Here is a 14,859-nt window from a genome sequence, read left to right on the forward strand (position 1 = left end):
CAAATAGATACATGCAAAGTATATGCATAGCTAATATTCGTATTCATTTAGTTTTAAATATGAAGTAGAGGCAATTTTTGTAACCTGCAAACTGTGGGTTATTAAGGACAATGTTACTTTTAGGGATATATGCTTAAGGTTACTCAACACTCAGGCTGAGTGGAGAAACCTGATTAGGGAAGCATGCTAGCCGAGGGTGAAGTAGAGATACACACATTCTCTTCAGGGGATAGTATCAGTACCAACTTCTCCAAAATGACTTCTAAGGTTTCAGCTTCCTTCAGCTCAGTCCAAAAGGCCACCCTCTCTCTCTGTCTACTTTTGAACTTAGCCTGTACTTTATCTCTGCTGTGCTTCTGGAACTGGTTGCTTTTTTCATCTTTGAATCCTCCATAAATATTCATAGGATATAAGAAATGATCCAGGAAGCTGGCTCTCTAGTTGAATAGCTGATGCTGCTGGATAAGTAAATCATTCCCATCCGTGAGCATGGGGTATAGATTAGGTGAAGTGAGGGATGGTGGCAGCAGAATAAAAGAATAAAAGCTGGTACCAGTCCTCAGGTTTCACCTCACTGGTCCTCCCCCACTCTGCCAACACTGTCTGATCTGGGTGATGCTCTTCATCTCCTCCCTCTAAGGATGGCATCTGCTGGCTTGGACGTGGGGGTGCCAGTGAATCAGTGAATCCCTGTCAGGGAAACCCACTCTGCCCTCTGTGACTCTGCCTCTTATCCGAGGTTCATGAGGAAGGGTATTTCCAGCAGTGCCCAATTAGCAGGCCATTGATTCTTGCTCAACCAATAAGCAAATATACTAGGATGATGTCATAACTCTTAGTGTCCAAACAACTTAATAAGTATTTATGTTCTAATAACTCATCCAGCACATATTGAAGGAAAAGTTAATATTTGTATTTCATCCTTAAATAACCACATTTACTAATGGATGCATTTGCCTGTTGGACACCGCATAACTTCTCAAATCTTTGGATTAGATTGGACATTGTCACCTTTGTTTCCTGTTCCTCACTGGTTGGCTAGATGAGCCCTCAAATATCCAGGTTCACAGGAATATGACCTCATTCAAAGGACTGTAGCATCTAATGTTGAAACTGTGAACTTCCTCAAGATAGTGGTTCCCATGGTATCTAATGGATGTCTCTATGCTTTTCTCAGAATTTTAAATAATCTTATGGTTCCCCTGTATGCTTACTGCATCATCCCAGGGTACCTCTGCACAGAGTTTGGGAACTGTGGCCAAAACCAAAGATTTTGAGTCTGAACTCAGAGGGAATAAGGCACCTTAACTGAATAGTGTTTGAAGACCAAACACCATGAATGGATTATACCCATAATGTGGCAGGTGTTTAAGATCAGTCTGGACAGAGAGGATGCCTTCCTACTAGCAGAATTTCCTAAAGTAAAATTCCTTCTCTTACACAGATAGCTTTATGGAGAATAAACTGTTCCCCTCATTCAACAAGGGTTTATTTAACACATACTTTGTGCCAGGCCTGGTTCTAAAGACCTGGGATACATTGGCAGACAAAATAGATCAAGATCCTGTCCTCGTGGAACATACATTCTACATCCTCTGTTTTCACCACATGGAAGAACATGGAATATCCCAGCTTTAGGATTCTTTTGTCAAACAACATGAGAAAATTATAAAAGGACTTTCATCTCCTCTAAAGTTCTGTTTAATGGCTCATTTTCAAAGATTAGGATTCTGCAGGAAACAGGCATACTTAAGATATTTAGAACCTAATCAGTGACTGAAACTAGAGGGAATTATTCTATATTAATGAAAATCAATGATCTATGAATACTATATTAATGAGGACTGATGATATATGAATGTAGTGTGGGTGAGGAAGCAGTTCCTGTTAATAGGCTGATTATAATTAGAGTTTCAATACAAAATTGAATTGGAATGATGGTTCTGTTAAATTATCCTCACATTTGTTTATTCTCAGGAAGTGTTTAATGGCATGTATTTTGGAACATGAAATATTTTACAGTGTTCTTTAATTTCCTTCAAGGCATAAAAGAAAGAGCACATGGATTTTTCTATCTTGCAGTCTTGGATAGCGGAATTCACTTCCAAACATATTAGAAGGAAGAGTGTTACTTCATTTTATCTGAATAACGAGAGTGATTTTTGGGTCTGCCATACAATGGGAAAACAGCTTTCCCTTGTATCCTTTGTAGAAATAGGAGAAGCTGGGGCTTTTACATCATATTCTGACAGAGCCAGTTTTCTCCCAATCCACTTTCCCCCAAATCAACAATAAATTAATAAATAAATCACTGCAAATAAAATCTTCTGATATTTAATTTAAGACCCCGTTGTGGCACCACACATCCCCTAAGTAGTGTTTTCTCCACTTTGCACTAAAACAAGTTAGCATGAAATGTGGCCTGTATGTAAGTTGTAGAATAAAATTGTTTTCCCTCTGCATCAAGAGTGTATATCCTTTAGTATAAAACAAATCACCATAATCCACAACTAAGAAATAACCATTGCTATGAGCTTGATTTATAGCCTTCTGATCTTTATATAGTTTTAAATAGGTGGGTGTGTATAATTTAATAATAAGTAATTAGGTTTGCACCCTACATATAAACACAGTTTAGTTTACATTATATCCTGAGCATTTCTCCAGGTCACTAAATATTTTTTTTCCTAAAATGTGTTTTCAATTGCTTCGTGGTGTTTCAGAGTATAGATGCCCACAATTTATTTCATCTATCCCCACATATGAACATCTAACTTGTTTTAAACCCTGTAAAGTCTAACGAAACCATTCAAGATTTAAAATGTAGCTATCATAAGCCATTTATGAAAACATGAAGATCCACCAAATTGATATTAACTGAAATTTACTAGTCCTTTTCTTCCTTTATTCATCACAAGAGGCCCTGTCCTCTGCTAGAGATACAAAGAAAATGTACATTTGAGCCTTGACTTTTCAGTTTACAGCGAGTTGAGGCATTTACCAGCAGAAGAGGCTGGAAGACTGAGTTGTCCATCCACACTGACAGCTGTCTCCTCAGGCAGGAGCTGGGTGGCCCAGTCAAATTTAATTATCAACAGCATTTGCAAAACAAAAACAAAACCAAAAAAACAAAAACAAACAAACAACAACAACAATAAAAACCAAGCCCCCCAAAAAGTGATACTTGCTAAAGGATTCCTACTGTAATTAATTTGATTTAGGGTAGGAAAAAAGAGAAAAAAGGAAAGACTGTTGATCATAGGGACTGAAAACTGGAAAAATTATTTTAGAGAAAATGCATATTTCCAAATAATCCCCACTGAGAACAGATGTTGAAGCCTGGGAAATGTGTTCTGACTCTATAGTTAATCTGTTTGTTTATTTGACCTATCACTTCCTCAGCATTACTAGAAACTAGTTGGCATTAAAATATGGTGCTTGGTCTTTGTGTCAAAAGATCTGGTCTTTGCCATTGTCTTTGCTGCTTATTAATTAGGGGGCCCTGTGATAGTTGACTTATCTCCCTGAGCTTCAAGCTGCCTCATTGGTAAAACAGGATTTGGGGACAACTTAAATAAGAAAATACATGGAACAGACAGAATGGAATAAACTGCACAATATCATACAAGCTTGAAGAATTAATGTTATGGATAAGAACACCTTAGGTGAGAAAGCCACATACTTTAAAAGACATAAATTCCTGGAACTATTTCGGTAAGTCCTTTGTGAGGATGGACTAATTTTTGTTATCCTAAAGCCTAGAAAGCATCAGGAATGAGTGCAAGAGGAAGAAAGAAAAGGACAAGGGAGGAAGGGAGAGGAGAGATGGGGGGAGAGAGAGAGTAGGGAATGTCAGTGAAAGTTGCACGTTTTGGAGTTGAAGTGCACTCTGAGGCCATCGTCCAGAGGGCAGACAGGCAGGTGAGAATACTATTGCCTGCTGACTGTGTTATCCCCTTCTCTGGCTAAGGACACCCATGTGGTGATCTGACAAGTAAAGCTTTGAGATCTATTGCTAGATCCTGTCTGGTTGGTTGAAAGAAGACCTGCTCTAGTCTCCCAAGCAATTATTTCCAAAATTTTTACTAATCCCTCTCTCTGGTGTGATGTTAAATCAGGTCTGACCCCAGAAGCTAGGGTGGCCAACTCATTCCAGTTTGTCTTCGATTGTCCCTGTTTTAGCACTGAAAGTCCCATGTCCTACAAACCTTGTCAGTTCCAGGCAAACTGGAATATGGTACTGAGCCAGAAGCTTAGAGTGAGGAGTTTAGATGCCACGCTAAATGAACAGAGTAAATGGTTTCCTGTTTGAAAGTAAAATTTCCAGAATGACGTGCATAATTTGAACTCTCTAAAAAATACATAGAAATAGGCCACCCCAGCAGATAGAAATTTGAGATAATACTGACTTCCTATATATCCAGTTGAATCCACGACAGGGAGACTGGGATGTGTGTCTACACTTGGGTATGTTGCCTTTCTACAATTTAGCCTTCACCCCCCAGAGTCTTGTCACTGGGTTGCTAGTATTTATGTTTATATTGACTAGTATTCAAGCCCTAAATGACACAATTTAGAAGAAACAAGAAAACTCTTGGTTACCAGTATTTTATTCACTTCTAATGCAAAGAGCATCCATCCGTCCATTCATTCATTTAGCAAAAGGCATGGGCTATATACATTATGTGAGTGGCATCATGCAACGTGCTGACTCATGAAGAGCCTGGTTGTACACACTGTTACATTACAGAGTGAGGAAGTGTTCTGAGAGAGGCACACACTGGGTGCACTGGAAGTATTTTTGTCCTTAGATCAACTGGGGTTATTCTACCAGGAAGAAACAAATATAGGACTGAGATGCATATTATTCTACACTATTATTCAAGATAACTTAGCCAACAGTCTATAAATAGCTGTTGAGAACTTGCTTCTTGACAAACATTATGCAAGACATAAAAGGGATATTGAAAATGATTGATGTCAGGTAATTCTTAGAAATCAAGTTTTGGAGACTGACTTCTTTAGATTGTCTCAAGTATTAAAACAACTTCAGTTTATTTTAGTTACTCTGAATTGGCTACAGATCCATCATCTTCTGTTCAAAATACTGGGGGTTGAATGTATTTTGAGAATCAGAAATTTTAGGATTTTAGATATGTAACTAGGTACAGATACCATATATTATGTTTCAATAGATCTAAGACAGAACTCTATGTTTAGAGACAATAAATTCTATTGCAACATGTATGTATGTTTACACTAAGTGATTATATATCATATATATATTATATATATATATTTTAAAGATTTTATTTATTTATTTATTTGAGAGAAAGAGAGAGAGACAGAGAAACAGCATGAGAGGGGAGAGGGTCAGAGGGAGAAGCAGGCTCCCCACTGAGCCGGGAGCCCGATGTGGGACTCGATCCCAGGACTCCAGGACCATGGCCTGAGCCGAAGGCAGACGCTTAGCAACTGAGTCACCCAGGCGCCCTATATAATATATATTTTATTCACATTTTATTTACTTATTTTTATTTATTTATAAATTTATATTCATATATACTTACATAAATATATATGTAGTATTTATATAAACTCTCTATATATTTCTATAAAGACTATAAATAGCCTCTTCTGAATTCAGGTCAGGTTTTAATAAAAAATGAATCATGAAGAAAAATTTGAATTTTAGAGGCTTTTGATTTTTTTCTGAGTTGAAACAAGGGATTGTGGACATGTATTAGAGAAGACAGCACACACCAAAATATCAAGTATTGAAGTGTAAGTGTTATGATCTAATTTCCTTTATACATGCACACATACACACACGGGTGTACACAACTAAGATTATAAGGCGCTATTTAAGAAATGTCAAATGAATTGTGTGGTTAATAAGTGCTTTGGGTTTAGAGGAGGGAGAACTACTTCTTGCTTGGGTTGTCAAGGCCTCACAGAGCAGATGGGACTGAACAGCACCCTGCGGGGCAGGTGTTTAGCTAGGAGGAGAGGGATGGTAAACCAGGCTGGAGATGGTGCCAGTCAAAGGTAGGCAGTACAGTGCCTCAGCAGCTCAATATGTATATGAGTTTCTGCTTGGGGTAAGGGATCAGAATTGTTATTTAACTTTTATAATATTAATTTATAACATTAGCTGCTATTATGGAGAAACTTTTATATCTTGGAGAAATGGAGAAATTGATCAGGGTTTTAAAAAAATGCCAAGTGATTATTATTTCCTTCTGCTTCATAGATAAAGATGTGGCATTTCAGTCATTGCCTACAAAATAATTGGCCCTGTTGCTGTGGGATGTAGTATGTGACTTTCTTTTATTTGAAGATCTAGGAAATTAGATCATAACATGACTATCGTACAGTCATTTTCAAACAAAGACTGGCAATATTTGTATCAATGCTTCTCAACATTAGCTGTACTTTGGAAACATGGACCGGGTGGTGTGGGAAGAGGGCATTAAAGCATCCTGATGCCTGGCTCCTACCCCAAGATTCTGATGTAATTGAACAGAATTGGTCTGGGGACAGCCTGGACATAGAGATTCTTAAAGTTCCTCCTGAGTCTAATGTTTGCCCAAGGTTGAAAACTACTGGTTTTGATGAATGAACTCTTGGTTTTAAGTTGTAAAGAGAGGAGGTAAAGTCAATATTTAGCTAAATATTTTTGCAATTAAAATAAAAATATAAAGCATGAAATTTAAATAACAATAAACTGTACATCAGCTAAACTGTTTTGTCATAAACATGTTTTCAAACCAAACAGTAATCTTTGCCCTACTTTGTATTCATTTTATTAGAATTATATACTTTTGCCAAAGAACTATGGGTATTATGATCCATGCTCACACACAGATTTAGCATTATTACCTGGAAACTGCTCTCTTCCCATATAACCTCACTATTTGACATCCAGTCAAAACCATAAAAGAGTGAGAGAGAGCTTCTATAATTTGTTCCATCCCTACACTATGGGTTTTAAAGAAATGGTGACCCTGAATTTTAACCTTGTGGAAACCAGAGACATCAGAGGTTTGCCAAAGGTCACACAGCTTGGTGGGTGATGGAGTCTGACCCAATCTTGATTTCTGACTTTGAGTCAAGGTGGTTTCCACTCCCTCATGTTGCTGCCTTTGTAGGAAATATAAACTGGGTTGAGATTGGTGACAGTTGGAAATAGAGCATAAGAAAAATTAAACTTTGGAGCTGTATTAAGGAGAAGAAGCTACAATACAGATGCAGCATTAACTTACTTTCTTGTGTGAAAGATAAGATTATCTTATTTGATGGATATTCTATTTTGCATCACTCCTGCCAGAAGTGGTATGTAGGGTGTCAATAGATAAAATTGACTCAGATGTTTTTTTAGGGCCCAGTTTAGAGAAAAGTAAGTTATGCTTCAAGAGTCAACATTCATTCTGATGGCAGACATTTGATAGGTTTTCCATTGCCATAAAAAACAATAGATGGATATAAATCCTCAGAAACTGATAAGGTTGCAGGAAACTTTGGAAGCAAGATTCAATTTTCTTCAGAAAAGTGGGTAGAAGTCCTTTTACATACGGGTCAACTTTGTAGCTTTTATTAGCATTTCTAAGTCATAACAGATGATACTGGGTGGCTGCTGGGGTGTTATGGCCCACTTTTGAGCTTTATTTTCACATGGTGATATATGACTGAATCTGGCAATGAGGCTTTTAAAAGACATACTACTTCTCTAAGTCCCGATAGAAATAGTATCATTTAGTTTCATCTAAGCTAGCTAAAACTTCCCTATCTGATGAAATCTCTGGATAGAGAAGAAAAGACTTTTTCAAGATATTGTTACAATACCAATCATTTCTTGAATCAAAATGTTATTTAGCAAGTATTTATTTGTATATCTGTTATTTAATCTGAAAGAAAAAAAGCCCACATTAAACTGATTTGAAAGCTTGGGGAGTTAAGTGTTTACTTGTTATTGATGTTCCAGATTTCAGCTTTTCCTTGGAATGACCCTAATATTCATGGTTTTGCCAACTGCACTCCTACAGAGCAGAAGGTACTGCTATAATTGTGACTAATGGGCCTTATGAGAATTTAAATTGCTTTTTCTTTTGTAAAATATTTTGGATTAGAACCTTTTTCCAAAATTAAATTAAATTCTATATAGAACAAAGATGACTGAGGTCTAGAAGAATATATAAATTTGCTTATTATAAAATTGCCTATTAAGAAGTATAAAAAGGGTCTTGGAGGTATTGTATATGTGCTGCCGAAGCGAGCATGGGTCTTAGAGGTATTGTAAGGAACATGGGCCTTGGAAATTAAGGATTTGGTTTGGAGTCCTGCCTTTACCATAACTAGATATGTCATCATCCAGTGAATGATTCAGCATCTCTGAAGTCCATCCTGTGAGATATGGAACAGTAACTAAGTCATTGTTACTGTGAGGATGAAAGCAAATTGTATATTGTAATACAGAAATAAGTTATTTTTACTTTCTGTTAGTAAACTCCTTCAAGTTAGGTTCTTTTTTGCTTCTGGGCCAAAAGTAACTGAAAGCTCACAATGGAATGTGTTAAATTAATAGCTGGGGCTGTGCAACCTTAAAATAGTGATGTTATGCCTTTTCAGTTTAGATAAGCAACATCTGTTCTACACTGTCTTTTGGTCTTTTAAAACAATATTGTACTTTCAACATCAATTTTAGCAGGTATAGTTGAAAATAACCTATCACAGTAAACAGAAGAAACTGGCAATAAAATTAGCATGATTTTGTCAACTGATACAATCCTTTTAACTGAAAGAGCTGCTTCTATCCCTTGGGCAAATCCTTTATTTATTGGTTATTTCCAGGTATAACATACAAGTGTCTAATTCATTCATTCAGAATCTTTCAAGCCATTCTTGTTCAATGTTTACTTTAAGTTTTGGCTGCAATTTGATTAATGGATTCCTCCCTTACCTCCAAGAGTTTATTTTTGAAAATCTTCATTTTTACCTAAGGGATGGTCTCCTAAACTATCAGATTTAAACAGAACAATGTGAAAAATCTAATCTCAATAAATTAGGAATTTTCAGTTGTTTTCCAGCTTCAAAAATGAGGACTGGCAAAAATCATTTTCCTGCTTTCAGTAAACTCTGGATTTCCAGCTCTAGAATGAACATGAGACTCTTCATCTTCAGCTATTGAAAATGAGTGTACTCAGTAATGGACTAACCTGGCCTGTGGTTCTCTCTGGTTGTTTTCCTTCACAGCAACACCCCTGAACTCACTTAAGCCTCCAAGGGTGGACACTGCTCCAGTGGTTGCATCTCCCTATCAAAGAAGAGATTCAGACAGATACTGTGGGCTCTGTGCAGCCTGGTTTAACAACCCTCTCATGGCCCAGCAACATTATGATGGCAAGAAACACAAAAAGAATGCAGCAAGAGTTGCTTTATTAGAACAACTTGGTACAACTCTGGATATGGGGGAACTAAGAGGTAAGAGAAATTCTTAATTTCTGCCACAGAACTGGGCTTTCAGAGAAAGATTGTGTTTTCACAAACTGCATTGATTACTAAGGAAAAATCTAGGCTCATCTAAAAGGAATAGAAGGAAAAGGAAATGAGCAGAAAACTAGCTTAATTTTTGTAATCTCCTTCATTTCAAACTCTTTGTTATTTCCATATTTTTATTGACATTTTTCAGATTGAAGCCACCCATATATGAACCAGATATTTTCCTTCTGCTTTACCTTTTTTTTAAGAGAAGGAGGGGGGAGGGGGGAGGAGCAGAGGGCAAGGGAGAGAGAAAATCTCAAGTAAGCTCCAGGCCCCGTGCGGAGCTTGATGAGGGGCTCTATCTCACAACCCTGAGATCATGACCTGAGCTGAAATCAAAAGTCAAATGCTTAACTGACTGGACCACCCAGGCGTACCTCTGCTTTATCTTTAAACGCCTTTGCTACTGAATGCTTTAGTACATGAGCAGCATGAGAGAAGATGCTAAAAGGGCCAAATAGCATTATCTTATTAAAACTTTTGTGCTTTTGTGACTCCAACCCAAATGAAGCAGCATGTCGACTCTATTTCATAGCTTAAAACAAGCCCAAATCCCTTTAGTAGAAATATCTAGGAAGCTGGGTAAGATGGTTCCACCATATGGTCAATACCCAGCTTCCTCACTGCACCCTTCCAGATGTTTTCTCAAGTGATAGAAAGAATGCCGCATTTGAAATTCATATGGGGTTTCACAGAAGCTGCTGAGTAGAGACTCAGGAACCATAGGGGAGGATCATCCTGTGGATTCCTTAGGAAGACATACACCAATTCGTGGGATTTGATAGAATCTTTCATCATCAACAACCACTTAAACATTTTTTGATCACCTAAACATTTTTGATCAACTCATGCTGGCATTGTATGAGTAGAACAAAATCATATAAAGTATTTTTTTCTGAGAAAATATATGTTTTCAGGAAAATAATTTTGAAAAGGGTGCTATGAATACTATACTTCAAGTGTTATATGGGCTAGATGAGCTTATTCATAATAGCTCTAATAACAAAATTTGCAATTCAATTTTGAGAATTTCAAGAATGCAATCTGAGTTTTAACTGGGGTCTGTGTGTAGCCTACGATTCTTTCTCTAACTGGGCTATGAGCCTCCAAGAGAGGTCGTTGTAGTCAGGAAATGTGCTGGTACAATTCTAGACCAGATAAGTGGGACTGAAAATCATGCTGTGTGAGCTGAAGGGGTAGGGGTGGGGGGCAAGTTACTTCTGGTTTTTGTTGGTTGAAGAAGACTTCATCCAGGAAAAGGATTTGAATGGGAACTAGAAATGTAGGTAGCATTTCAGCAAGCCGTCCAAGTGAGCAGATTCATATACGCACAGGCAAAGAGGCAGGAAAGCATAAGCTGTAGCTGGCAAAGACACACGTTATCATGAAAGAATCGTCTCATACCATATAGATTTAGGATTGGAGGTCCATTAGTATATCTATAGAGCTTGATTAGAGATGGATTTTTCCAAGATATGTAATTAAGAACAACAAATAAGAACAAGACATTAAAAACACTTTATTTCGGGTTTGTTTTTAGCTATAGAAAAACAACACAGGGCTTCATCGTTCAGAATGTTGGATAATTTCATCTCAGAGCCTTTTGAATTGTTGGTGCTATTGCTTTTTGTTGGGGGATTTCTTGTATTCTCTGTCTATGTCTTGTTAAAAAATACAGAAAGAGTCACTCCATAGCTGAAGGCCTTCCCAAAACTCGCTGTTACTGGCAGATAACAAGTTGGCTCAGTGACTCCTTCACGGCAGGGCACTGAAGGAGAAAAATAGGGCTTTATTTATGTTTTGTGCCAGATATTATGACTTGTAGAAGAATTATTTCTCGAGCACATTCTTCTTGTCTATTTTGAATTGTCAGTGCTGCATCTTTTATGTACAACCATAGTTAATGACTTGGGTGTCTGAATTTTGTAACATTTGAGCAGCTTGTCTTTTATACAGAAGACAAAAAGGGCTGCTCTTTGACTTGATAACTCAATGTGGCTATGACTCAGTAGCACATGAGATGCGATTAACATTGAACACAATGTCCTTGAAACCAACCTTTTCACCCCCCCAAGTGACATTTTGATATATGTTTATTCAGGCATTAAATATTAAGGAATAAAGCAAGAAGATAAACCAGCACACACACACACACACAAACACACACACACGCCTATTTCTGGAATGCTTCTAATGCATTATCAATCAATTACTAAGGACAAAAACTACTAATTAGTAAATATAGGTATATCTATAACTTTTTAAACACTCATGTCATGCAGCTCGAGCACAATATGACAACATTTCAGGCTTTCTTTCTTTCATAGAACTTCTCAGTTTTTTAAGCACTACACCATTTACTTATTTATTACGGTTTTCCTGATTTTCTGTCTTCCTCTCTACTCCTATGGATTGTTAGATTGATGCCTGTTTTGCTCACTGATGTGTTCAAAATGCCTAGGATGATGACAGACACAGAGTAGGTACTCAATAATTGCTGAATAGATAGTGGAAGCAAAAACTTTAAAAAATCACCTAAAAGCCTACATTCTTAACATGATAATCATTTTTATTTCTAAAAGGATCCTGGCTGAATGATTTTTACAAGAAATTATGATTGTTTTCTTCTAATTTTTAAAAATGATGTCTATTTTACATACTGTGAAATGCAGACATTAAGTGTTATACAGTTCAGGGGGTTTTGACAACACAAACACCTGTATAACCCACACACCTATTAAGATATAATTTATCCATCCTGAAAAAACTCCCACGTGCCCCTTCCCAGTTCATCCAACTTCCCATTCCAGGGACCCACTTTTCCTATTTTAGTTTTGCCTATTTTTAAACTTCATATAAATGGAGCAGACGTGTGTATTTCGTGTGTGTTTCTGGCTTTTCTTACATAGCATATTGTTTTTGAAATGTATCCATTTCTTGCATATAAAGCAGAATAGCTCCTTGCTTTTTATTGCTGAGTAGTATTCTGCTATACAAAAGTTCCACAATTTATCTATTCTCCTCTTGGATGTTTGTGTGTGTGTGTGTGTGTGTGTGTGCGTGCGCTATTTTGAATAAAGCTTTCATGAACATTCTTTTTTTGTTTCTGTTTTGGCCAACGTATGTTGTACTTATCTTGGTAAATACCTGGGAGTAGAATTGCTGGGTCATAAAGTTGGGAGTATTTTTAACTATGTAAGGAATGGTCAAAATATTTTCCAAAGTAGCTGCATTCTTTTGCATTCCCTAAAGCAACATAAATAAATTCCACATTCTCACCAATATTTGTTTTTGTCAGTTTTCAAAATTTTAGCCATTCTAGTGGATGTAGAAAAGTATTTCATTATGGCTTTAATCTGCATTTCCAAGTTGACTAATGATGTCAAACACTTTGAATGTGCTTATTGGTCATTTATTTATCTTCCTTTGTGAGGTATCTGTTCATGTCTTTTGTCTACTTTAAAAAGTAGACAAGTCTTGGTTGTTTGTCTTTTTATTATTGAGTAATAGGTAGGAGCTTTTCATATATTTTCAATACACATCCTTTGTCAGATATACGCATTGCAAATATTTTCTCCTAGTTTGCAATTTAGCTATTCATTTCTTTAAATGTCTGGTGAACAGACATTACTAAATTATAAAAGTCTGATTAATCTTATTTTCCCTTTTATGATCATTGCTTTTTGTGTCACATCTAAAAAATCTTTGCCTTCACTCAAGATCAAAGATGTTTTTACATGTTTTTGTCTACGAATTTCATAGGTTTAGCTCTTATATCTAGGATTATGATGTATCTCAAACTAACTTTTGTGTATGGTATGAGATAATAATAGGAGTTGAAATACATTTTGTTTCATGCATTCACCAAGTTCTTACAGAAAATTTGTTGAAATATCTTCTTTTCCTCATTGAGTGATCTTGGCACAGTTATTGAAAATCTGTTGATTGCACATGAGTCACTTTGTATCCAAGCTATTGTGTTCCATTGATTTCTTTGTGTTCTTTATGCCAGTACCACATTGTATTGATTCTTTTAGCATTATGGAAGTCTTGAGATCAGGTAATGCAAGCTCTCCAGCTTTGTTCTTCTTCCTCTGTATTCCTTGGCTGTTCTAAATCCTTTGCATTTCAATATAAATTTCAGAATCAGCTTGCAATTTCTACACAGAAAGCTTGTTGGAATATTGAATGGGATTGAATTTAATCTATATATCAATTTGGGGAGATTTATTTAATTTCTTCATAGTACTGAGTCTTCCAATCCATGAACATCTTATATTTATTTATGATTTTTTTCAAGTTCTGTCAGCAACATTCTGTAGTTTTCAGTGTAAAAGTTTTGCACATTTAAAAAAAAATTCTCAAATATTTTCTGTTTAATGCTAATATAAATTCCTTTTTTGAAATTTCATTTTTATGTGTTGATTACTGAAATAGAAAAGGCAGTTGATTTCTCTATCTTGGTCTTGATTCCTGTAACCTACACATAACTTTCTACCATTCTTGGTATATAATTAAATAGCACAAGAAATTCCACCTTTTGTATTTTTTGGTATTCACACTATTTAGTCATTGGAAACTCTCTATTTGTGTTAACATTCTTGTCTTCCTTTGCTTCAAGTGGGAAATCAAAGTTTAAAAGTTATTCTTGTAGATTAGCAAAGAATTTTAAATGGGATTGGCCTAAATGGTCATTAATATGCATAACCTGGTTACTGATTCAACTTTAGTGTTATTTGTTCCCGAAAACAGATGTCTCTACTTCCAAGTTTTAATTTAACAAGAAAAATAGTCATCCTTTTCTGAATATAGAGTACAATGTAGAACACAAAGGAAGTCATTGAATTATGAAATTACAAAATTCAATGATCACAAAGTACTTTAGAGATTTTTATAGTTTAAATTCTTCTTGCTAGCATAAAACACAGATATTAGGTAGTTTCTTATTTAGAAATAGTGACTATATAAACTATGAAATTATAGTTAGGTGGAAATAGAATATATTTTTTGCAGATCTTTATTATTTATTCTTTTAAATGTTGTAGAGTAGAATATGCAGTTATTTCATTGTTTCAGAGGAAACTAGAAGTCTGGTGCAATTCTCTTCTGAAGATACAGAGTAAAGGAACTCATTTGAAAATTTAATAATGTTTCTGAGCATAAAGAGGCAGATAGTGTTGGGAAGGACCTCAAACATCATTGCGTTATATTCCTTTTTCCTCCCTCTCTTCCTCCCTTCCAGCTTTCTTTCCTTCTTTCTTTCTTTCTTTCCTTCTTTCTTTCTTTCTTTCTTTCTTTCTTTCTTTCTTTCTTTCTTTC

At 36.1% G+C, this 14,859-nt stretch overlaps 1 protein-coding gene across 1 annotated transcript in view; it reads left to right on the top strand.

Annotated features, from left to right (window-relative positions):
• The window catches only part of ZMAT4 (zinc finger matrin-type 4), a 212,330-nt gene that overhangs the window by 146,875 nt on the left and 50,596 nt on the right, over window positions 1-14,859 (top strand). Inside the window, exon 4 of the mRNA XM_035003980.1 lies at window positions 9,253-9,480. Coding sequence (XP_034859871.1) covers window positions 9,253-9,480 — 228 coding nt within the window. The remainder of the gene's footprint in view (window positions 1-9,252; window positions 9,481-14,859) is intronic.

Source organism: Mirounga leonina, unplaced genomic scaffold, assembly GCF_011800145.1.
Source record: "Mirounga leonina isolate KUSES-001 unplaced genomic scaffold, KU_Mleo_1.0 Mir_128, whole genome shotgun sequence".
NCBI classification, from domain to species: Eukaryota; Metazoa; Chordata; class Mammalia; order Carnivora; family Phocidae; genus Mirounga; species Mirounga leonina.